Source organism: Pseudogymnoascus verrucosus (assembly GCF_001662655.1).
Source record: "Pseudogymnoascus verrucosus strain UAMH 10579 unplaced genomic scaffold scaffold_27, whole genome shotgun sequence".
Classification (NCBI taxonomy): Eukaryota; Fungi; Ascomycota; class Leotiomycetes; order Thelebolales; family Thelebolaceae; genus Pseudogymnoascus; species Pseudogymnoascus verrucosus.
This window is the reverse complement of record NW_017263678.1, coordinates 341,210-364,592: the sequence shown is the minus strand read 5'-3', so window position 1 is coordinate 364,592 and position 23,383 is coordinate 341,210. Positions and strand designations below refer to the sequence as shown.

Genomic DNA, 23,383 nt, shown 5'->3' with positions numbered 1-23,383 from the left:
ATGCCAAGCCCGCCGATTTCGCAATTCCTCAGCCTTGTCGTGTTTGCCTGACATACGAGGCAACAGTAACTGTGTAGCTCCCGTCGCGTAGCTCTCCATGCGTATGCTCTCGTAGCCTAAGTCCAGACCAGACCACTGACAAGCAACTCAACGACCTTATTACAAGCTGCAATTCATTACAGTAACCTGGATCCATATCGATTCCTGGGTATAAAACGCATAAAGGTCATAATTCAAGATGTCAGGATACGACAGAGCTCTCTCCGGTAAGCATCAGCTCCATTACTGTATCCGTCCGTTGGGGACCAAGCTAATAGCTCCATAGTATTCAGGTAATTCCATACGTGCCATGTTGCCTTCGCCTTTCTAACAGCTGTGAAGTCCTGATGGACACGTTTTCCAGGTCGAATATGCACTGGAGGCCGTGAAGAGAGGTGCGTAGCCCGTCCCTATCGACGCAACCATACATACTGACCTCTACCCAGGAACCTGCGCGGTCGGTGTGAAGGGAAAGGATATCGTGGTTTTGGGATGCGAGAAGCGCTCGGCGATGAAGTTACAGGACACCCGCATTACGCCCTCGAAGATCGGACTGGTCGATACACATGTATGCCTTGCTTTCGCGGGCCTGAACGCAGATGCCAGAATCCTGGTCGACAAGGCGAGGTTAGAGGCACAATCACATCGCCTGACTGTTGAGGATGCGGTTTCGATCGAATACATCACGAAGTATGTGGCTGGTGTTCAGCAGAGATACACGCAGAGTGGAGGTGTGAGACCGTTTGGCATCAGCACCTTGATTGTTGGATTCGACCCCAACGACTCAACACCCAGACTCTACCAGACGGAGCCATCTGGAATCTACTCGGCATGGTAGGTCCCCCAATTATTCTTTATTTACATCCATGGCTATATACTTACAACTCAAATAGGAAGGCGAACGCCATCGGTAGATCGAGCAAGACAGTTCGCGAATTTTTGGAGCGGAATCACAAGGATGATATGGACCGTGAGGAGACAATCAGGCTGACGATCAAGTCGCTCCTCGAGGTTGTGCAGACCGGGGCTAAGAACATTGAGATTGCCATCATGGCACCTGGGAAGACGGTGGAGATGCTGCCAGTGGAGGACATTGAGAGCTACGTCAAGAACATTGAGACGGAGAAGCAGGAGGAGGCAGCTAAGAAGAAGACTGGGCGTACTCCTGGTACTGGACAGGCAGCCATCTTGACGAAAGGTCCAGATGACGCGGATAAATAGATAACTCTATGTTACCCCTCATCTTGTCCAACGGCGCCACGATATCCTCTTTAGACACTGTATACTATAGCAAATGAGCGAAACTTTCTAAGTTCCCTCTGATATATTCGCCTGTGAAACTAACAGACCCGCGCTCGTAACTCATGCCGCTAATGTGGATATTTGACAGTCCTTGCCCGCTCCCTTGGCTTCCCCTTCCCCTGAGCTCCCCCCTTTCCCCCACTCGATTTGTACTCAACCCAGCTTATTAGGGGCGTCCTTGACGTCGAATATGGTCCGGGCTTCCTCTTGCCGCGTTCTGTGGTCGATCAACATCCTGTTATCGACTCGAGCATCTTCGCCCTCAAATTTCAGCATCGGCTTTGGTGTCTTGGCTTCCAGCACAAAATGGTTATCGCAGTGCGGGCAGTACTCGTCACTTTCTTCGAACACTGCGGCATCCTTTCGGAAGGCCTTTTTGCACTTTTTGCAGGCGAAGGTCTGGCGGGCGGGGTGTGTTAGGCTTGCTCAGGGTTGCTGCGGATTGGGATAATGGGGGTCTTACCATGTCCATCTTCTGGAGTAACTCATGGTCTTCGGTCTCGTGATGGCACTCGGCGCAATCAAACCATTTTCGGCCTGTTGAGTAGTTAAGAAGCTGCCTCGTTGACTGGGCTAGTCTGGTATTGGGGTAGCCATACAGCATGGTGAACGGATGGAAACTTGGGCGTTGAGAACGTGTTTGCTGTGGACCGTTAGAAAGCCTGGATATTCCAAAGGTCTAGAATGTTCTCACCACATGTTGACGCAATAAATGGATAGTCAAAGAATAAATTCGCTGAAGGGGACGTTTCGTACTCAGATCTCACCCACTACGGATATTCACAGGCGCAAAGGCAGGAACGCGGGGCGCGTTCGGACTATTTCAGATTAGCGCATTTGATGACTCAGGTGGGCCTCAGCCTTACGATATTCAAGATCGTCCAGGCCCTCCAGAAACTGTTCTTGCTCACAACAACCTCAAGGGTTGCATCTACAGATCCGAAGATGCCTCCCAAGAGAAAGGCATCCTCTAGTATGGCATACCTTTTGCTATACTGTAATGTGCGTCACTAACATAACCAGGTGTCCGTGGACCGCCAAAAACAGGACGAGACTCGGCGACGTCTACGCCTGGTCCCGCCACTCCAAGGAGTATAGACAGCAGCGATGACAACTTCTCGGGCGAAGAAGCCAGTGAGACCGAAGAGGAGAATATTGATAATGCCGTAAATAAGTTCTCAGCGGAGAGTTACAAGACTAAGAAACAAGTTCGTCCAGCACAGAGGGATTCAGCAAGCCATCACTTTGGCAACAATGACTTCTCCTACCTGTCACTTAAACCTGATCACGATAATCGCCCTCTTTGGATAGATCCCCATAAGGCTCGCATCATATTAGAGAGCTTTTCGCCTCTCGCTGCCCAAGCCCAGGACTTCCTGACAACTATTGCTGAACCCCTGTCTCGACCCGAATACCTCCACGAATATGCCTTGACGCCACACAGTCTGTATGCAGCTGTGTCTGTTGGTCTCGATCCAAATGATATTATATCTACGCTAGACCGTCTCTCTAAGATTCCAATACCTGACAACATTCGAGAATACATCACAAGTTGTACGCAGAGTTTTGGAAAAGTCAAGCTGGTCTTGAAGAATACAAAGCGTTTCGTCGAGAGTTCGGACCCTGAGATGTTACAGCGGCTGCTGAAAGATGAGGTTATCGGGCCTCTTCGCGTTCAAGGCTCTGGGGATATCACGAAATCGTCAGCGCCCACCATGCAAGGCCTGGTCATCCCAGGAACGAAGAATGCGGCTGGGGTGCAACAAGCGGGGACTCAGCAAGTGGCACTGAGAGAAGGCGAAGAACCTCCGAAGCAAGACGACATATATGCTACGCTGAACGAAGATGACGATGATGATGACGATGCAGAGGCTGTTCATTCGTTTGAGATTCAGGATAATTCAGTTGAAACGGTGCAAAAGCGGTGCTTGGAGCTTGCTCTACCCATCCTCGAAGAGTACGACTTCAGAAACGATCAAGCAAATGCGAATCTTGAGATTGATTTGAAACCGAGTGCACAAATTCGAAGTTACCAAGAAAAGAGCTTGAGTAAGATGTTCGGAAACGGCAGAGCAAAGAGTGGGATTATCGTTTTACCCTGTGGAGCGGGGAAAACACTTGTTGGTATCACTGCTGCTTGCACCATCAGAAAGGGAGTCATCATTCTATGCACCTCTTCCATGTCTGTGGTTCAATGGCGGCAAGAATTCCTCAAGTGGTCGAACATCAACCCGAATGATATCGCTATTTTCACCTCTGATCACAAGGAGAAGTTTACGCGGAATACTGGTATTATCGTGTCCACATATTCCATGGTCACTCAGACGCGGCAGCGTTCATACGATGCTGGTAAGATGATGGAATTTTTACAAAACCGAGAATGGGGTCTTATGATTCTGGACGAGGTACACGTTGTGCCCGCGAACATCTTCAGAAAAGTCACATCTTCTATCAAGACACACTCAAAGCTTGGTCTCACAGCCACTCTTCTTCGTGAAGATGACAAGATTAATGATCTTAACTTCCTGATTGGTCCCAAGCTCTACGAAGCCAACTGGATGGAGCTTGCAGAACAAGGGCACATCGCCAAGGTTCAATGTGCCGAAGTCTGGTGCCCGATGACTACAGAATTCTACTCGGAGTACCTGCGCGAAACCCATCGGAAACGCGGCCTTTTATACATTATGAACCCAAGGAAATTCCAGGCCTGCCAGTTTTTGATCGACTACCACGAGAAGCGCGGCGACAAAATTATCGTCTTCTCTGACAACGTCTACGCTCTAAAAATGTATGCTGAAAAGCTGGGAAGGGCATACATTTACGGAGAAACTCCTCAAGCTGAGCGCATGCGTATTCTGGATAATTTCCAGCATAATGAGAACATCAACACGCTGTTTCTCTCCAAAATTGGAGACACGTCGCTGGATCTTCCCGAAGCCACCTGCCTTATTCAGATTTCGTCCCATTACGGTTCGCGTCGCCAAGAAGCTCAGCGGCTTGGGAGAATTCTCAGAGCAAAGCGACGTAATGATGAAGGTTTTAACGCCTTCTTTTACTCTCTTGTGTCTAAAGACACGCAAGAGATGTACTACTCATCGAAGCGACAGGCCTTCCTTGTTGATCAGGGATACGCCTTCAAGGTCATCACCCACTTGCAGGGAATCGAGAATCTGCCGGGCTTGGCATTCTCAACACCAGCAGAACGTCGCGAATTGCTGCAAAACGTGATGATTCAGAACGAAGGTGCTTTTGACTCGGAGAAAATCGCCGATGATCTCTTCAGTGTGGCTGGTGCAGGTGGCAACCGTAACGCCGCGTTCAGGAAGAAGGGAGTTCGTCGGACGGCCGGCACATTGGCTGAGCTCTCTGGAGGGCAAGATATGGCCTACATTGAACAGAACCGCAGCAAGAATAAGGAGCTGAAGAAGGATAAGAAGCCGAGCAACCCGTTCTTCAAGAAGCTGCAGAGGGACGCGCAGAAGCGGAAGCTTGGCATTTAGGATGTATAGGATATATAAAATTGTACTAGGGCGTATGGGCATAGATATGAGGGAGCGCTGATCAATGGCATTGGGCATAAGGGACAGCGAAAAATTGTTTGCCGAGACAGAATGCATAGTAATCTCGAGCACGGCGTCACCAACAATACAATATAATAACAGATTGCGTCAGATCCAAGCACTGGCTCGTGCTGAATGTGATGGTAGAGATTGTGGCCAAGTAGAATAGCGGTGAAACAGTAACATCATGGCGAGCAGTGTGATATGGAATATGCGTATGGGAAACTCACTTGCCAAGCTGAAAAGGGTGCTCTTGTCAGTATCCAAAGTGAATATGTGGCAGTGCATGCTTCCAGCGCTCCCTTCAAGAAAGCTTGATGTTATACCTACCCCAGGTTAAAATAAACCCCTCATATAAAAATATTCTACCAGAAATTGACAGGAAGGGATGCCCTAGGATAATATCCTGTTCCGTCTGATTCTGTTGGCCGTTGACCTTATCCTACGCAGCTCTTTCCTGCACTGCCTCACCGCACACTTTGATATGTAGGTAGAGATAATGCATACCGGGCGGCTTCGGGTTGGTGAGTACCGTGCCGGATGAGTACAGAGAATATTCTGTGCTTACTCGTACAACATAAACACGGTAGATTCCATCCACGTGTGACTGGGTTGGACTTTGGGTGGATGGTAAAATGTCTATCCTTGATAATTTTCATGTATTTTCATGTAGTGCACAGTCAATGTTGGTCAAGAAAAAAGTATGTAGAGTAGTATGGAGAGTCGTATGCAGAGTTGTATGCAGGTCTGAGGCAGTGGATCGTTGGCTGATCGTAGGACCCTCTTTCGTTGTGGAACAAGGGCAATACAGCTCAGCTCAGCTGTGGTTTTCCATTTTCCAGTGGGTAACTGGCAGCTTCAACCCACAAAATCGAGGACGCGGACTACGATAAAAATTTCTTGGCACTGCACTCCCGGGGACGGGCTAGACTCAACCCGTGGATTTGCGAATCCCCACCTTCGCCTCGGCGCAATCCAGCCAGGACGACGGCACAATGATTTTGCATCTCCTATCCGCCAACTGAGCATTTGTATACTACATATATACCCATCTGGCTTCAGACATGTTTAAATTCTCTTCAACACATCTATCGATCCAGTTATAACACGCTGCCCACTTGTTACCCCTCTCAATCGCCACTTTCGACCTTCATTCAAACGCAATGCCGCTTCTCACAGGTCGCAATCACAACACAAGCACCTCCTCATAACACTACATCTCGGGCAGGATATCACGACATACTGTCGTGGTTGTTGTCCTTGGGAACCGCTCCTGATAATCTCGTGCCGCGCCATACTCTGCCAATCTTCCGTCCAGCCTTGGACCACTACCTTCCCTGTCTGCGTTTCTTTCACCAGCCGTCAAAATGGTGTTTCAACCCTTTGTCAATGTCTGGCATCAAGTCAAGGCCATGAAGCCATCATTCTTGAGCCGGAAACCCCATTTTAACTTCATTACTGTCCATTGTAAGTCAGCCCAGCCGTTGGGGTCCTCCTGTACCCTGCAATATTGACACAGTCGTAGACTTCTGGATCGTCGGTATGGCCTTCCTAGGCTCTTTCCTCGTCATTGCAGGAGGAAAGATTGATTATATCGATGCACTATTCTTCTCAACCGGCTCATGCACTCAGAGCGGCCTGAATCCGATCGACTTCAACAACCTCAACACCTTCCAACAGATCGTTCTATATCTCCTGCCCATGATGACCAATCCAATCACGAATAATACCTTTGTTGTATTTTTACGACTATATTGGTTTGAGAAGCGGTTCCAGCACATCGCCAAGGAGGCGAAGCGTGCGAGGAGGAGTATGTCGAAAACGAGATCGCAGATGAAGGGAGAGCGAGACACAGCGGGAATAGAACATGGTGTGAATGGGCGGACGATAAGAGTTATCCATGACACCACACGTATGGGCACAGCTGGCCATCCGGCGACCGAAGAGGATACCGCTGAAAATACAAACGCAAATGCATCAAGGGCACCAGACGCACCAAACCTAGACGATTACGCCATCACGTTTGACAAGTCGGAGTCTGACAGTATATCATTGAGCCCAAAGCATGAGGCGCCACCATTGAAAACCGCACCAACGATCAAGTTCGCAGACCAGGTTAAACGAAGCGATGGCGTTGACAGTGAATACTTGCGAGTGCCCAGCACGAGGGAGCCAGAAACACACATTGAGTTTTTGGAGCGCCAACGGAGGCTTACTGGAGGCGCCTTGCGGATCCCGGGTCCTAGGGATGCCGATAGAGGTGTAGCACCAGAGACGATTGACGAAGCGCATATTATGTCAGGAGGCATGGTTCGGAGTGATTCTGATGTCGAGCCTTTGCCCCAGGGACTCAATGGACCAAATGCGGAGCCCGAATCGTCACAGAGCCCTACCACAGATTCAGGTACTTCTGATCGCAGTAGCGCCAGTGAGAACCGCCCTGAAACAGCTGATTATGGTCCGAGGGAATATACGAGTATAACCGAGCATGCCTCTGAGTCAACACGCGCCGCTGCACACAGTTTGGGTGTATTAAGATTCCGAAAGCCGAGATTGTTGAGTGGTGACAAGGTTCATGGCGAACATGAAAAGACGGAAAGGTCGAGATCAAGAGCCATGTCCTTGACAAGGTTGAAAAGCCACTTCACGAAAGACAAAGAGCAATCGGATCCTATGCCTTACATCAGTTTCCAACCGACCATAGGGCGTAATTCAGCATTCGTTGATCTTTCTGAGGCTGAAAGGGAGGAATTGGGTGGGATCGAATACCGCTCCTTGAAAACCCTTGCGATTGTCCTTGTGTCCTATTTCTGGTTTGGAACCATCTTTACTACCATATCTCTCGTTCCTTGGATTGTTAATAACGCCCGTTATGGTCCAATCGTCGATGCCGCTGGTATGAGTCGCACTTGGTGGGGTTTCTTCACTGCGATGTCAAGTTTCAACGATTTGGGATTCTCTCTCGTTCCTGACAGTATGGTCTCGTTCCAGACTGCCATTTGGCCTCTGTTTGTCATGTCCTTCATGATTATTTTTGGCAATACCGGGTTTCCAGTGCTACTGAGGTTCATCATCTATTGTACTTCCAAGCTGGTGCCTAAGACGAGTGGGATATGGGAAGAACTAAGGTTCCTGCTTGATCATCCCAGGAGATGCTTTACGCTGTTGTTCCCGTCTACTGCAACCTGGTGGCTTTTCTGGGTCCTCGTTCTCTTGAACGGTATCGATCTTATATTCTTCATCATTCTTGATGTAAGCCCTCTTCCATATTTGATTCTAATGAGTATGAAGATGCTGACATTTATATTAGTTCGGTAATCCAGTGGTAACGGACCTTCCTCCTAACATCCGGGTTCTCGACGGTTGGTTCCAAGCTACAGCCACACGCACGGCCGGGTTTGCTGTTGTGTCAATCGCCGACTTACATCCTGCGATTCAAATTTCGTACATGATCATGATGTACATTTCCGTATTCCCTATCGCCATTTCGGTTCGTCGTACAAACGTCTATGAAGAACAGTCGCTTGGCATCTGGGGTGGCGGTACGGACGATGCTGAGAGCAAAAGTGCGGAACCTTCATACGTTGGGTCCCATATCCGTCGACAGTTGTCTTTCGATCTCTGGTTCGTGACACTAGGGTGGTTCATCATGGCCATTGCAGAAGCCCACCGCATTCAAGACCCGCTCCAGCCCGCATTCAATCTCTTCAGCTGCCTGTTCGAGATTATTAGTGCATACGGTACCGTCGGGCTCAGTTTGGGGTATCCCGGTACAAACGCATCTTTCTCCGGGCAATTCAATGTCGTAGGAAAATTGGTTATCATCGCTATGCAGGTCCGTGGCCGGCACCGTGGCCTTCCATACGAACTCGACCGCGCCATCCTGCTACCTTCGGAATCGCTTCACCAGCGCGAGATGGAAGACGCGACGGCACGCCATCGCCGCTCCAGTTTCGGCACGACTGTTGGAGGAGGCGAGGAGTTAGATACTGCGACCACAAATGCTTCCGGTAGAGACGAGGACCCCAAGGGCTTCAGAGGGAGAGCCAGGCAGGGGAGCAATTTCTTGAGCAGCATGTTACATCCGGGCCCGAGTATGGTACCAAGACATCATCGTCCGCCGATGACTAAGAGAGAAAGCTCTACGGGAGGATGGAGAGCAGGAAGCGGCAACGGCAACGGCGGTGGCGGCGGCGGCGGTGGGGATGGGGGAGGGGATGGAGCAAGTATAGTTGAACCTGTTACAAGGAGCAACACACATGTTCCCCAGCCGACCCGCCGAGAACACGGATCTGCAAGACCGATAAAAAAGAGGATGAGCATCTAACACCCGGGATTTGCTTGCTCAGGAGGATTTCGTCGAAAGTTTGTAGCAAGGAGTTCAGTCTACGCCTGGAGTTGGTAGGAAACCGAGTATCGATTTGGCGTTTTTCACGTGGTGAGGAGGTATGGAAGAGGAGGACGGATGTCTGAATTATTACGCATGTGGAGAGGATAGATTCTTTTTGCGCCAGCACGATGGATCCCGAATTGTCTTTGATATGGTAGTAGGAGCTTGGATGAGAGGCTTGGATATCAAATTCGCACATTATCTATTTAATATATTGTATATATTCTCTTCGCATTACTTTCTCCCCTGATTTGTGTGAGCCCTGACTTTCCGCCGGCCGCACAATTTCAAACTTGTCCACTCTAATCCCAAATACCCTTGAATTGATATTTTCTTGATCGACTCAATTGACGCGTCTCCGAATCCGTTGGGGGCATATAGTGGGGGTTTCTCTGTGACTAAGCGCATATCAACGTCTTTGGCCTATTGGAAGGAGTAAACTGACAGGGCGACAACCTTTGTGGTTGGATTTATCCTCGTTTTATTGGATGTTATATAATATTTGTTTATCTTGTGGAGGATAGTGGGGGTGGGTGTAGGGGATGAGGGGTTCATCCGCTCCTTTCCGAGCTGCACCTTATATTACATCAGTCATAATCTACCCCGCTATCGGCTTCCTCTATTACTTATTCTTCATCGAAGCCCACCCTCCTCCTCTTCTTTCTTTCCTCTCATCAACATTACAGCAATCGCCTCAGATATTATATTCGCCTTTCAAGCTTCCTAAAATACTTAAAGTAACTCCGGATATGCTGCCAGCATCCTAATGAATGCTAACTCACAGGTCTAGGATATTTCTTCAGAAACCAAGTACTTACCATCAATATGATGGAAGTCATGCCATCTGCTAGCATGGCGTTATCCCGAAATTATCAAGGTATCACATACAGAGAAGAGCTCTGAGCATGAACCGGTGTCCGTTCTCTAGCCCCTCCACACGCTACCATCCACCTCCTACATCCGTAGGAGATATGGTAGTGCCTGGAAGTCCGCGGAGTTCGTTCTGAGATTATACGGTTAAATGAACTTGATCTGGATAATACCAGCGAAAGGATCATGCCTTCCTCCCCCTTCCCAACGATGGTGCTAATCCCCCATTAGCTCGTGATCAATCATGTCTCCACCATCCGCAATGACTATCGAGCCAGTGTCCCCCGTGAGGACCTTCCAGAAGCCGAATGTCAACAGCATTCCCCTCCGCTCTGCCAACTCTAAGACCCTGGACGAAATGGCCGGCAAGTGGGAGACGGACTTCACGTTCGCCCCAATCCGTGAGTCTCAGGTCTCGCGTGCCATGACCCGTCGCTACTTCAAGGACTTGGACACCTACGCCGAGTCGGACATTGTCATCGTCGGTGCTGGATCTTGCGGTCTCAGCGCGGCGTACATGCTCGGCAAGGCTCGCCCAGACTTGAAGATCGCCATCATTGAGGCTTCGGTCTCTCCTGGTGGCGGAGCTTGGCTGGGAGGCCAGCTCTTCTCGGCGATGGTTATGCGCAAGCCTGCTGATGCTTTCCTCACCGACCTCGGCGTCGAGTTTGAGGATGAAGGAGACTTTGTCGTTGTGAAGCACGCTGTAGGTCACTCTTCTATGTTTCACATGGCCTTCTATTAATATTTTTTTCTGTAGGCATTGTTCACCTCCACCCTCCTCTCCAAGGTCCTTCAGTTCCCCAACATCAAGCTCTTCAACGCAACTTGCGTCGAGGACCTCATCACCCGCAATGCTGGTGACCCAGCCGACCCCACCGCCGTCCAGATCGCCGGTGTCGTCACCAACTGGACCCTCGTGACCATGCACCACGATGACCAGTCCTGCATGGACCCCAACACCATCAATGCTCCTATCATCATCTCCACCACCGGCCATGACGGACCATTCGGAGCTTTCTGCGTTAAGCGCCTTGTGTCTATGGGACAGCTTGAGAAGCTCAATGGCATGCGTGGCTTGGACATGAACACCGCCGAGGATGCCATTGTCAAGGGCACCAGGGAGATCGTTCCAGGACTGATTGTTGGAGGAATGGAGCTGAGTGAGATCGACGGATCCAACCGCATGGGTAAGTCCCCAAGTTAACTATAGTTACTTCAGGCGTCCATATAGACGTGTTAATACTAACAATTGCCAGGCCCTACATTTGGCGCCATGGTCCTATCTGGTTGTAAAGCTGCAGAGGCTGCTTTGGAGGCCTTTGACCAGAGAAAGGCTGAGTGCTCTGCTTAAAGCTCGCCGGTGTGAAAATCGAGGGCGGGCAAAGCGGCAAATCTTCAACGGTGCCGACTGTATCCCTAGGTCTCAACGCATAGGGATTAGCCTTCGCTGAATTGAAAAAATATGTAGCTATGTCAAATGGACTGTCTCTACCCTTTAAATTTTGATCTATAATGCCTGTGCTCATTTTTGAAACGTCCGTCAACGGCACTCGTGCCGCCTGAAATATCCTAAAGAGGCTACCACGCATAACAGTTACTAAGAAACTAGGAATAAATGTTAGATTCGTTAGTGTGATTGTCTATAGCAACTATAAATAGAATGATGCGTCTTAGTCACTGCAATTATATCTATCATATTACGGTATTTTAATGAGCCCGTCACTCAGAAATCAATCTATGCAGAGTTTATTAGCTTTGACTAAAGAGACCGACTCTAGACTTCTCATAGGTCCTTCTCAGTCTCTTAGGCAGCACGAATAAGACTGGTTTTGGAATTTAAACAGTCGTATGGTCTTGACATTTTGGATTTTATTTTGAATTTTATTAACACAAAATGACGTCTTTACAGAACCTATCCACAAGAATACCACACCGCCCACCCATCAAAAGACCGTGCCAATACGAAGTTTTTATTTATCATTTATTGCTATATCCCGCATATTTCTTCTTGTAGATCTTTGTAATTCGCAACGAAAACGTTCTAGAACGATTTACGTAAATATCCCTCAAGTCATCCGTTGTGGGGCACGTGGTGACCGTTAAATTTCGCGGGTGGCGGGGTAAGGCGGGGCTGGATGGGGAAGGTCATCGCAGATTTCAACGACGGGAGGCCGGACTCTGTCCGATACAGGACCTGTCACCGATGTTAAAGGGATGCTGATGGAATCTATTTGATTGTCTCATCGCATTGACTCTTTCACGTCGTCACTTCTCTGCCCAAAATTTCTTCTCCAAGCGTGGCACCAGATCAACCCCAACAAAATCTAGACAGCAAAATGGCGGCGATACAGCACCCGGAGAGCAGGGTGCTGATTATTATGACCGGAGGCACGATATGTATGAAGGAGAGTCCGCAGGGTTTAGTTCCTGCGACGGGGTTTATGGATGAGGCGATGAGGCCAAGGCCGAGCTTTAATGATGGGAGCATATGCGGTACGCCTAACTTTCCATTCAGTTTATTATACTTAGCGAATGCGAGACAAGAGAAATAAAAAGGGGGCGAATAAGAGAGAGATAGAGAGTGGCCGCATACAGATATGCAGGATGCAATATCCAACAAATAGTCGAATCCTTGAGATGCTCACACCTCTTGCTAGTGCAAGAGTAATGTGACGTCTAGAAACGCAATTGAGCAACCAATTTACCTCCTACTTTTCCATACTTCAATTCAATCCCCAGTGATTTTGCATCATTTCTCATAATCTGCGGTCTGCCCTAAGTTCCCCGTCTAACAGACCCAGAACCACTACCAGTAATCATCAATGACAAAACCACCGAGTACCGCCCATCCCTCCGAACCCCAATCTCCAAGTACTCCCGCCACGTCCGCTACGCCCTCTACGAATTCCCCGTCCTTCTCGACTCCTCCTCCATCTCCTCCGCCGGCTGGTCCCAAATCGCCTCCTGCATCCAAAGCAACTACGCCCTCTACGACGGCTTCGTAATCCTCCACGGCACAGACAGTCTCGCCTACACCGCTTCAGCACTCTCATTCATGATCTCCGCCCTCGGCAAACCCGTCATCCTAACAGGCTCCCAAGCCTCAATCTTCGCTCTCCAATCCGACGCCGTCGATAACCTCCTCGGCGCCCTCATCATAGCAGGTACCTTCCTCATTCCAGAAGTCTGCCTCTTCTTCCATCGCACCCTCTACCGCGGTAACCGCACTACTAAGATCTCCGCCACTGCTTTCGATGCCTTCGGCTCCCCGAACTGCGAGGCTCTCGCCCGCGTCACTGGTATTGGAATCGATGTGAACTGGGCGCTCATCCACCGCGCCACTGCTCTAAAGCGCTTCAACGTTCAATTCGCCCTCGACACCGCTCACGTGGCCTGTCTGCGCATCTTCCCTGGTATCACCCCTGCGCTGCTTGACTCCGTTCTCAAAGTCCCAGGTCTGCACGGCTTGATCCTCGAGACATTCGGTGCAGGCAACGCACCCTCGGGACCAGATGGCGCGTTCATCGACGTCATCAAGGCAGCTATTGGGCGTGGTATCGTTATCGTCAGCGTCTCGCAGTGCCGCTCTGGTACCGTTTCGCCTCTATACGAACCCGCCACCATCCTAGGTAATGCCGGTGTCGTCTTCGGACACGACTTGACCACCGAGGCTGCGCTGACGAAGCTCTTCTTCCTCCTCGCGCTGCCTGGTCTTTCATACGACGAGATCGTGCGCCAGATGTCCATCCCGCTGCGTGGTGAGATGACGGCACTCCCATCCAAGCACCAGTTCGCACATCTCCCACTCCTTGATCTTGGTGCGTCCCTGTCGACTGAGCAGGTCAGGTTCACGGAGTTGGGATACGCGATTGCGGCGGGAGAGTTGGATAAGATCAAGTCGATGCTAGATTCAGAGTCGCATGTATTGCTGCTTGCGAGGGATTATGCAGAGAATACTGCGCTGCATCTTGCAGCTGTCAGTGGAGAAGTTGAAGTTGTGAGAGAGCTGTTGAGAAGGGGTGCTAGCGTGCATGAGAGGAATGCGGCGGGGAATACTCCTCTTGGGTTGGCAGACAAGGCGGGTAGGTTGCAGAATGCGGCATTGTTGAAGGAAGCTGGGGCGTTGCTCCATATTGAGGAGAAGGAGAGGGCGGAGTTAGATGGTGAGGTTTAGATCGCAAAGGGGATTCTAGAATTGCCGTCTTCAGACAAATAGTATCATAATAACACATAGAGTAGGGTTGGATCAGGAATATAAAAAGCTTTGTTTAGACTGTTATAAGAAGACCTTATAGTTTGTGTATTGCACGGCTCTCTTGATTGAACGAATAGTAGGGCCAAGGCGTATGAAAATGCTCGTCTTGCCAACCAGCGGGGAGCGTCTCCGGCCGAGCTCAGGAACCAGGTCCCCCCTAGGCAAGGTACAGCCGCTGAGCTGGCTTCCGCTTGCCTGAGGAGTGGGAGGAGGAGGGAGACCTGGTTCCTGAGGCTCCAGCTTCGATAAGCATCCGGGGCAACTATACTCATCAGCCCAAGCGGCAACCCTTTAATTCCAAAGGTCCGATGGTCTAATGGTAAGACACCGCCTCTCAACTTCCGATTTTGGGCCTATGGCACTCAAGCTCCTTGGATACTTGCGGGCTTGCGGATGAGAATCAGTGGAGACTCCAGTTCGATCCTGGATCAGACCATTCTTTTTGGCTTTTTTTTATATTTCTGGGGCCTGCTTTTGGAGGCTGTGAGGGAGGTCGAATGCGGGGGTTGTTTGGGCGTTCATTGTTTGAAGCTTTTGTTGACGTTGTTCGCCCCCTTTCGCATATCACCACGCTAGATTTCTTTGTTTCGATAAGATTTGAACGCTCTCGTTGCAAGCACAGGGCATGCTTCCAGGCTTTATCATTCTGTCCTGAGTATTCTATTCCAGCTCATCCGCATCAAACAGGTCGGATCCATGAAGCTTTCAGGACTCTCAGCTTTTCTTCCAGCACTGGTCTCATTAACACCAGCTCCCGCTTCATTCCAGACACACTTCTATTCGAACGGCGAATACCAGAAGAATCCCAGACATAGTTTGATTATCAAAGGCCAGTCATTTCAACAATCCGGTGGCCCTGTCGCATATTCTGAGATCATATCTCCAACCCGAAGCCGATCTGGTATCAATCACCTGCCTCCTCGATTCCGAGATGCCTTCCGCTCACACCCCCACATCTCAGCTCTCAGCATCACCAAACACCGTCACCGCCCCATCCGTCCCAGCACAACACCACTGATTCCTCCCCTTCCAACTCCTCCACGCCACACAACTAACCACATTCCTCCTCTCCCTCTCCTTCCCAAACGCATCCAGCCTCTTCTTCCCGCTCTCCACCCCCTTCGGGACCTTCACCCTCGCCACCTCCCCCCCAGTCATCGTATCCCACGCCACCACCTCCCCATCCGCCTCACTCCCACTAACCACCCACCTCTCCCCCCTCCCCCCAAAACAACTCCTCACCCTAAACTCCCCACCCACCGCCCCCTCATACTTCATCAAACACCCTCCGTTCCCGCGATCCATCAGTCTCACCCCCCCGAGAGACCCGACGAGGACTCCCTCCCCGTCGCCCGTCGCGCAGAGGCTAGTCACAGGCTCCCCGATAACATCCGTCACGCACCGCCCCATGCGGATATCATAGCACCTGACCCTTCCGTCCACGCTCCCCGCTAGCACCTCTGCCGGCCGCGCAGGTGAGACGAGGACAACTTGTACCGCATCCCGCGCTTCACTCAATACCTGTATCGGCTTCATCGACGAGGCTTTCGCGTCCCATAATCGCACGCTGGCGTCGAAGGAACCGGAGACGAGGACACTCTCATCCACGCCCGCGAAGGCTACGGTGTTGATCCTAGCTGTATGGCCGTGCTGGCCGCCGAACCGTCGAGTCGTTTTCGCTGTCGCTACGTCCCAGAGGAACACCCCTCGATCCCCTCCACAAGATGCAAATCTCGCATTATCACTACAGGACAATCGCATTAGCCTCTGCTCTTCTGTCTCCACCACCAGCGAAAAGAAAAAGGGGACGTACCTAGCAACACACAAATCCAAAACCTCATACCCATGCGCCTCAAACGTCTGCACCAATTTCCCCGGCTGCACCGCGCCCCTCGGCCCGCCGCTGGCCGGAAACGGGTTATACAGCCTTATCGCCCTATCCCCCGAGCCAGTGAGTATGTATGCCGCCGGGGCAGCGGAGTAGGCGAGCGCGTGGATGGGGTAGGGGGTTCCGGGGAGCGAGGCGATGGGGGTGGATGGGAAGGGCGTGGTCGTCGTCATTTTGGGTTTATGTTGGTGGATTGGTGGTGGGGATGGTGTGGTCGAAAATGAGGTGTGGAGGTAGGTGGTTAGATGGGTTGGTGCATTGCGAGTAATCCCCGTCGTCAAGTATCGAACCCGTCCGGAAAGTAAATACACAGCAGCGTCGTCGTCGTCAAAATCCAATCCCTCCATCTCTACCCTCACCCAGCCTCAATCCCATCCCATCCACAAAAACCCACAGCCTCGCGCTTAGACCACCCGCCTCCACCTCCACCCAACCCACCACCACCCTTCGCCCAGCCGCCGCGTCTCCCTCACCGCCCCGGCAAATCACTTACCCGCCCCCAAGCACCCTACACCCTACACGCACCCACTTCGCCGTCACAACCCGAATCGAGCAACACCGCCGACGCTTCAGCCAACCGGCTCTCTCTGGCCCAGAGAGGAGCGCGGGCATAGAGCCTTCATGAGGGATGGGATGGGGGGGGCGATCCGATCGATCGGGGGAGGGAGGGGTGGTGCGTTTACTAGTGGGTGTGTCATGGATGATGGGATGGGGGGATGGGATGGGATGGCGTGGGCTTTATTCTGACTACATGTCTTGTGTTGTTTGTTTTGGCTTGGTTTGTGGGGTTTGTGAGAGGGGTGGAATTGGTGGGATGTTTGGGGAGATGGGGATGGATTGTGAGGATGTGGGAGTTTAGGGACTTTTGGGACTTTGGGGATTTGAGCGATTTCATGGATTTGAATGAGAAGCTGTTGTTGATGAAGGTAGATTACTATACTAAGATTATATATCCATGTCGTTTGATCTAGACCCCCTCTTCTCTGCTCATTCATCTCTATCACTCTCTCCTATACAAACACCCCTCCATCATGTATCCCCTATTGTCCCTCCACTTCGCAAAAACCCTCGTTGCTCAAAAATCCACCCCCCTCGCTCCCATCTATCCTCCTAGATGATGACAATCCCAATCCCAGAAACTTTTGTTACATGATGCATATATATAGAAACAGCCGCCTGCAAATGGAAAAGCAAAAACTCCAGTTAAAACCCAAAGACCCAGCCCATCCATCCATCCGGGGACTTTCCAATCCCTATCCCAAACCCTCCTCTCACTTCTCACATCATCCATTCTCACAGCTTCACCGCATCCTCCCACACCTCAAACGTAGCCGCATAAACATTATCCCTCGCCCCCCTCCCCTCCAGCGAATTGATCGAGCGTCTCATCTCAAAAACCCCCCTCTCGGCATCCACAACCGCCTCGCCCACGCCCCTCACACCAGCATCCGCCGCCGACGAGTTCGCCGCATTCCATCCATTCGTGAGCAGCGGCAGGGACAAGAGCGCTTCGAGCCGCGCCTTGACCTGATCCTGCTGTAGGCGCGCGCTGTGCCAGAAGCTAGCCAGCTCATCGACGATCTTGCTCGGCCCCTCGATGCGGGCGTGGAATGTCGTGATATCAGCTAATCGTCCCTTCGCAGACAGGATGTCCATGGCGTTTACGATTATGAAACCAAAATACGGACTCGAGAACTTCGTCGAAGCAGCGGGAGTGGTCGGAAGACGGACTGTGCGGCTAGCCATGTTCTGCGCCAGGTCGAGGATGGCGTTTGCGTGCTCGAAGGTGATCCGTAGGCTGGTTTTGAGAGTGGGGGTTGTTGCGGAATCGAATCGTCCATAGCGGTGGAGGTTTGCATATGAGACGAGGTAGAGAGAGTGCAGGCTCACAAAGCTTCCAACACTGCCGTCTTTTACCGCGGCATCTAGATTCTCCAAGGTGTTCTCGGCGGATGGTAGCAGGGATGCACGCCATCCCTCAAGTCGCGCAATGGTCGTGGCGTAGAATGCCGAGAATGGCTCTGTAACTGCAACATTGGGCGACTTGGAAGCACGATAGTTGTAATCACGTATATCTCCCCAGATAGCCAAGATGTTGATCATGTAGGCCGTAATACCAACATCCTTGAGGCTGCTCTGGGCCAATGCTCCAGACGGAACGAAAAACGGCGCGCTGGCGTCAGTCAGAGCTTCGCAGTTCTTTGTCGTAGTTGGGTAGCGCAAAAAGATGTTATTCGGGTTAATAGTGTTGAGGTGGCCGTTGCAGAAAGTACTGAAATGGTCCATAATATAACACGACCAGAACGTTCGGCGACGGCACTCCGCATAGGCAACACGGTCGAGGTTGAAGATAGTCGTATTCGAGCCCTTCTCAGACTCGCCCAACTCCACGTTCAAGCCCAACCACGTCGCCGCACGAACGGCCGAGCCGCAGAAATCCAACGACTCGCGGTACTTGTTGATAGCCACGTAGTATAGCGAAAGGAGCAGCCTGCTCTGCACAAGATGCAGGTTGAACTCGCTTCCCTCAGCAGCAGATCGGCAGACAGCCGCAAACTCTTCTCCTCGCTGCTTGGCGCCCTCTGCAGTTGAAAACACCGTCGCAAGCGCAAGTAGACCATATAAAAGCATGATATCCTGGGGGCTCTTCCTTATGCTGCGATCGGCGACCCATGCTCGGAAGTGTGGCTCAGGCAAAAAGCGGTAAGTAGTGCATGAGGTGTTAAGGAACAAATTGTCTAGGAGATCAAACGAGAGTGCCTCATTCGTCTCAAACGGGTTCTCGGTCGCCTGTCTCGTGCACCAGTCCAAAGACCGGTAGTTCAAGCTCGGAGAGGGTTGTTGATGCGAATACACTGGGTTGAAATGCCCCTCTGCTCTATCGGCCTTCACGGGCATATACGCGTCATACGCGCTTCTGTGCCGTTTCGGTGCGTTCTCATCGATTTCCGATCCCGGGCTACGTTGTCCTTGCTGGTATGGCGCATAATGAAGGTCACGCTTCTCAGCTTTATTTCCATCAAGCTCTGATAATTGGGATACCGAGCGCGTCACGGCGTCTTCTGGATCCGCTGGTGGAGTTTCGGGTGAGCCTTGACCACCTCTTGGGCTATCACAATGTCAGTTTTCATTCTAGAAGAGCAAAAGGAGTCAACTCACGCATTCTTGAACTTGCAGACCCGTCCAAATTTGTCGCATTGGACACATCTCGGATAATCAGGGTCGCACTTTATCTTCTTCTCGCGGCAGGTAATGCAAGCAATGGCGAGCCTCTTCCGCGGCTTGCCCGCCTTCGTAACACCCCAATGTGCATTGACCGGCTCGCCATCAATAACAGTCTTGCAATGCGTCCCATCGTCGTAGAAGTAGCAGATTCCCTCGCCAGGGACTTCAGCTTGACGGACAAATCGAGGAAGGAAATGAGTGCCAGTCCAAATCTTAGGTCCAAGCGTGTCCTTGGGAGATGTTGGGCCAGATGATAATGCGTTGGGAGGGGTCTGGTGGTATGGGTTCCTCATGGCATGTGATTGAGGGGATCCCGCGTATGAATGTCTCATATCCGGCTCGTGCAGCTGGATATGCGGAGAAGCTTTCTGGTCCCTGGGGTGTCCGTAGGGCGAGGTTGCATCTTTGGGCATTGGAGGGAAATATCCACGATACGACGCCTCTGATCCAGGTGAGAACCGTACTGACGACGCCGATGATCGGCCATACTGTGCTTCCCTATATTCTGACACTGCATCGTATCCTGGGGACTCTGGTTTCCTGTGGTCCAGAACAGATCGCGGAGGAGGTGGTAGGCGATCCGACGAGACTGAATGGGGAGATTGGTTGTAAGGATATTGGCCAGACGGCTCAGACCGAGGGCGACGATATGACGGATCCCATAGTTGATCCAAATGGTTCGCACTTGCCTTCCTCGCTGCAGATTCCGGAGACCTTGGCTTGAATGTTGGGCTCGGGTTAGAGTACGGGGATCGAGCAGGCAACGGAGCCTGCGCTGAGCTGAACAGGCTGCTCAACGACGGTAGTCGCTCTCCATTTGTAGTCCTCGGACTTATTTCCGGGCGAGCAGACTCATCGCCCAAAGCTCTGTCTGGCGGCGGGATGGTGTATGGTCCGCGCTTGTGCTGTTCTGATAACGAGAGTGGCTCGGGGCGTGGTGCATTCCAACTACTGCGATCTTCGCGCTGTTCAGGTAACGAGGTGGGATACATACGACCACTGTTCAACTCTCCAAGCTTAAGGGAGTTGATTTTGATCTGGTCATGGGCGTAGGACCGCTCAAATATGGAAGTGATAGCGGGCGGTTGCGCGTACATCTGCGACATTTGGTCCTGAGTTTACTTTGAGAATGGGGTTGAAGTTTCGCGGGGCTGCTCAGAAGGTCATCCAGCTTATCCCAGGCCCATACACAAGCGCCGCACGGATGCTCTGATCCTTCTGGGAGCTGGAAATGTCAATAGATCAACCGGTGGAGATCTAACATGCGGAGGCGTAGATCAAGGATTGGGGGAGGTTCTTGTAGGGAAGCGACGCCGTTTTGTTGTAATGGAGTGGCGGGATGGCGAGTGCGTGCTTCGTTGACGAGAGCAATAAACGATAGAGGAAGGCCTAGTGGCTATCAAGGATAACGGACCAGGTGAAGTCTTGGGGGGGGCGTCTGCTCTTCTCAAAAGAGGGCCGATGTGGGTATTCCCTTCCGCTCGATTTCTGGGGGCGGTCTTTATGGTCACCGGTACTTGGGAGGAGGGACCTTGTCTCCCTGGTAGACTCGTTTGTAGCAGAAAGTACAGTACCAAGCCAAGAGTCAGGTCGCGACTGTGAAGAAACAATACATGCAACCCCAAAGGACCTTAGATGGGAGCGGTTTCCCCTCGTCCAGCCGGGTTGGTAGTTTCGGGTGGACTGATCAGGGACGGTTTATATTAAGCGTCTTGGTCTTGGGGGGATCCTCAGAGGGTCCTTTGGGAGGGTCCCTTGCGGGCCTTGGAGCGGACTCTTTAGAGCGTTCGCCAATGCAGACAACCAGGTTATGGGTCGGGGGAGCCCTGTCCTTGCTACTTACTCGAGGTGCATAGAAAACTGCAGGTGAAATGCAGGTAAGAAGGAAGGAATGTAAGGGAAGGGGAGAATGTGAAAGGTAGGCGAGGTGAGGTGGCTTGGGAGTTTGCGGTAGTGTCCGAGCCTTCTTGTTTGACGGGGAATAAATGAAGATGGAAGAAGATTAAGTTGATTCGAGAAGAATTCCCCAAAAGGGCGAGCTGAGTAGGGTTCCGGGGAGAAGAGATGCCTGTGTCTTTCTGAGAGCGTTGCTGACAAGGTCGCTTGGTGGTGGTTTCTCTTTGCCAAGGAAGAAGGAAGGATGCTTGTTGGTCCTTTCCAGGGTTCCTGGAGAGTGGGCGGCGAGGGGCAGGGCAGGAGAGTACAGGTATGTACGAGGACGAAGTAGGATAGGATGGTTCAGATAATAGACAGAGCAGGGCGTGCACGATGCTGCCGGCTCGTCTCGATCTCAGGGATTATAGCTGTGGGGTCGATGCGGGAAAAAACAGCTAGGCAAGGCACTGGACTGCAACGTATATTAAACAGGAAGGCGATTGAGTGTTCTGAAGGCGAGAATAATCTCCTGGATCCGCTGGAACGACTCGTACGTGCGTATGTATAGGATAGGATAGGATGGTATGCACAATAATAGTTTAGTAGTAGTAGAGTAGTAGTAAAGTAGTAGTAAAGTAGTAGATAGTAAAAGTAGTTACTGAAGCAAGAAGAGCCGAGTTTTTCGTTACTACTCTGGCTTGGTAAGTTATTTCAAGAGCCAGGTAGGTGGAAGTATCTTTGGAGAGTTTGAGAAAGTGGGCTCTCTCGGTAGGGAATGCCTCGATTAACTCCATAAAGTGAGGATCACAAGAAAAAAGAGCGGGACTCTCTATAAAGGCGGGGAATGGGATCTCGCGTCTACGGGTTAATTATGAAAAGTGAAGGTAGGAGTACTGCCAGCCATAGTAGTAAAAAGCACTATAGTAGTCTAGTATTCTACTACTCCATAGTCGATCTAGTAGATTCAAGGGAAGAAGTAGTAAGTGGCAAGTAAATGGCAGTAGCAGCAGTAGCGCGCAAGGGAAAAAAACAAGTGCGAACAGGCCCGAACAAGTGCGAGGTAAGTCCGTATCCACGCGAGCGGAAGGAACAGACTACCTACTAGGCCATTATTCCCCACTATCCCCGTCATCCTATCTGTAGGTGCCTCTACTCCTCTACTACTCTACTGATTTCCTAGTAGTACTACGTATAGCATGTAAAATCTCTGCATGAATCACTTCACTAGAGAGTATAATGAGAATGGCATGCTGACAATCGAACCCTCGTCTCCTCGGTGTAATCACAAGAGCGAGATCTGAAAATAAATGGCCTGCTAAAAACTCTGCGCACCGTCCTTGCCTATGCCGTCTATAATTTGTTATAATAAGGACACCCACAGACAGACAGTGCATAACATCGCGGCAAGAGAGAATGGATCCTCAGTTACATTCAACATCCCCTCATAAACCTGGTCCTCGTTTCACCAGATGTGCCGTGTTCGTCCTATAAACTGCTGCTACCCTCCGCCCCATTCCACCCCCGCCCCTCCTCCCCTCTCGGCCTCTCCTCCCCCACCCCTCAACAACCCGGTCCAATACTTTAGACGCGGGCCGAGGACTTGTCCATCTGGAGATTCTGTGTACCACCCGTCCCCACACCCTCTGGATAAAGCCAGTAGACGCGAAGGTGTGGTAAGTGAGGGCATGTAGCGGAGGTTAGTGGACGCGGTATGTAGAGGTAGTAAAAGAGTGGTAAGTGGTAAGTGGTAACAGATGGTTAGAGGAGAGGGGGTGGATGATTATGAATTCGGCCCCCCCTTGGGTATGGGGGGGAATGGGGAATACCGTTATTTTTTGAGTGGTAGTGGGTGATCACGGCTACGGGCTGATCAGGTACGGCAATCACGTTGGGGATGGCGATTGTGTGAGTGGCAGTGTATAGACGTGATGGGATTGTCACAGGGGAAAGTAAAGTGTGAGGGTGAGACATGTGGC

The 23,383-nt window shown here is 51.2% G+C and overlaps 8 protein-coding genes across 8 annotated transcripts; 5 read left to right on the top strand and 3 right to left on the bottom strand.

Moving 5' to 3' along the window:
* Positions 1-132: 132 nt before the first annotated feature.
* Positions 133-1,341, top strand: PRE6 (proteasome core particle subunit alpha 4). Its single transcript, XM_018275592.2, has 5 exons — positions 133-266; positions 326-332; positions 382-434; positions 486-873; positions 933-1,341. Exons 1-5 carry the CDS (start codon positions 239-241, stop codon positions 1,258-1,260), a joined length of 804 nt encoding a protein of 267 aa, XP_018129669.1. The 5' UTR covers positions 133-238; the 3' UTR covers positions 1,261-1,341.
* On the bottom strand, positions 1,202-2,120 carry VE01_06138 (uncharacterized protein). Its single transcript, XM_059463764.1, has 4 exons — positions 2,036-2,120; positions 1,941-1,984; positions 1,805-1,878; positions 1,202-1,740 (listed from the first exon to the last, which is right to left on the bottom strand). The coding sequence occupies exons 1-4, from the start codon at positions 2,038-2,040 to the stop codon at positions 1,495-1,497; spliced, it is 369 nt and encodes a 122-aa protein (XP_059319637.1). The 5' UTR covers positions 2,041-2,120; the 3' UTR covers positions 1,202-1,494.
* A 111-nt stretch (positions 2,121-2,231) lies between these two features.
* SSL2 (DNA repair helicase RAD25) lies at positions 2,232-5,274 on the top strand. The gene is made up of 2 exons (XM_018275590.2): positions 2,232-2,314; positions 2,365-5,274. Exons 1-2 carry the CDS (start codon positions 2,287-2,289, stop codon positions 4,839-4,841), a joined length of 2,505 nt encoding a protein of 834 aa, XP_018129593.2. The 5' UTR covers positions 2,232-2,286; the 3' UTR covers positions 4,842-5,274.
* A 244-nt stretch (positions 5,275-5,518) lies between these two features.
* TRK1 (low affinity potassium transporter) lies at positions 5,519-9,552 on the top strand. Its single transcript, XM_018275589.2, has 3 exons — positions 5,519-6,368; positions 6,427-8,153; positions 8,212-9,552. Exons 1-3 carry the CDS (start codon positions 6,269-6,271, stop codon positions 9,226-9,228), a joined length of 2,844 nt encoding a protein of 947 aa, XP_018129594.1. The 5' UTR covers positions 5,519-6,268; the 3' UTR covers positions 9,229-9,552.
* Positions 9,553-9,934: 382 nt separating this feature from the next.
* On the top strand, positions 9,935-11,661 carry THI4 (thiamine metabolism- protein). The gene is made up of 5 exons (XM_018275588.2): positions 9,935-10,028; positions 10,082-10,168; positions 10,393-10,867; positions 10,922-11,351; positions 11,421-11,661. The coding sequence occupies exons 3-5, from the start codon at positions 10,406-10,408 to the stop codon at positions 11,513-11,515; spliced, it is 987 nt and encodes a 328-aa protein (XP_018129595.1). The 5' UTR covers positions 9,935-10,028; positions 10,082-10,168; positions 10,393-10,405; the 3' UTR covers positions 11,516-11,661.
* Positions 11,662-12,231: 570 nt separating this feature from the next.
* VE01_06134 (uncharacterized protein) lies at positions 12,232-14,415 on the top strand. Its single transcript, XM_018275587.2, has 2 exons — positions 12,232-12,657; positions 12,966-14,415. Exons 1-2 carry the CDS (start codon positions 12,501-12,503, stop codon positions 14,336-14,338), a joined length of 1,530 nt encoding a protein of 509 aa, XP_018129596.1. The 5' UTR covers positions 12,232-12,500; the 3' UTR covers positions 14,339-14,415.
* A 23-nt stretch (positions 14,416-14,438) lies between these two features.
* On the bottom strand, positions 14,439-16,697 carry VE01_06132 (uncharacterized protein). The gene is made up of 2 exons (XM_018275586.2): positions 16,233-16,697; positions 14,439-16,163 (listed from the first exon to the last, which is right to left on the bottom strand). The coding sequence occupies exons 1-2, from the start codon at positions 16,652-16,654 to the stop codon at positions 15,377-15,379; spliced, it is 1,209 nt and encodes a 402-aa protein (XP_018129590.2). The 5' UTR covers positions 16,655-16,697; the 3' UTR covers positions 14,439-15,376.
* Positions 16,698-17,221: 524 nt separating this feature from the next.
* On the bottom strand, positions 17,222-22,078 carry VE01_06131 (uncharacterized protein). Its single transcript, XM_018275585.2, has 2 exons — positions 19,467-22,078; positions 17,222-19,416 (listed from the first exon to the last, which is right to left on the bottom strand). The coding sequence occupies exons 1-2, from the start codon at positions 20,636-20,638 to the stop codon at positions 17,601-17,603; spliced, it is 2,988 nt and encodes a 995-aa protein (XP_018129591.1). The 5' UTR covers positions 20,639-22,078; the 3' UTR covers positions 17,222-17,600.
* Positions 22,079-23,383: the final 1,305 nt, after the last annotated feature.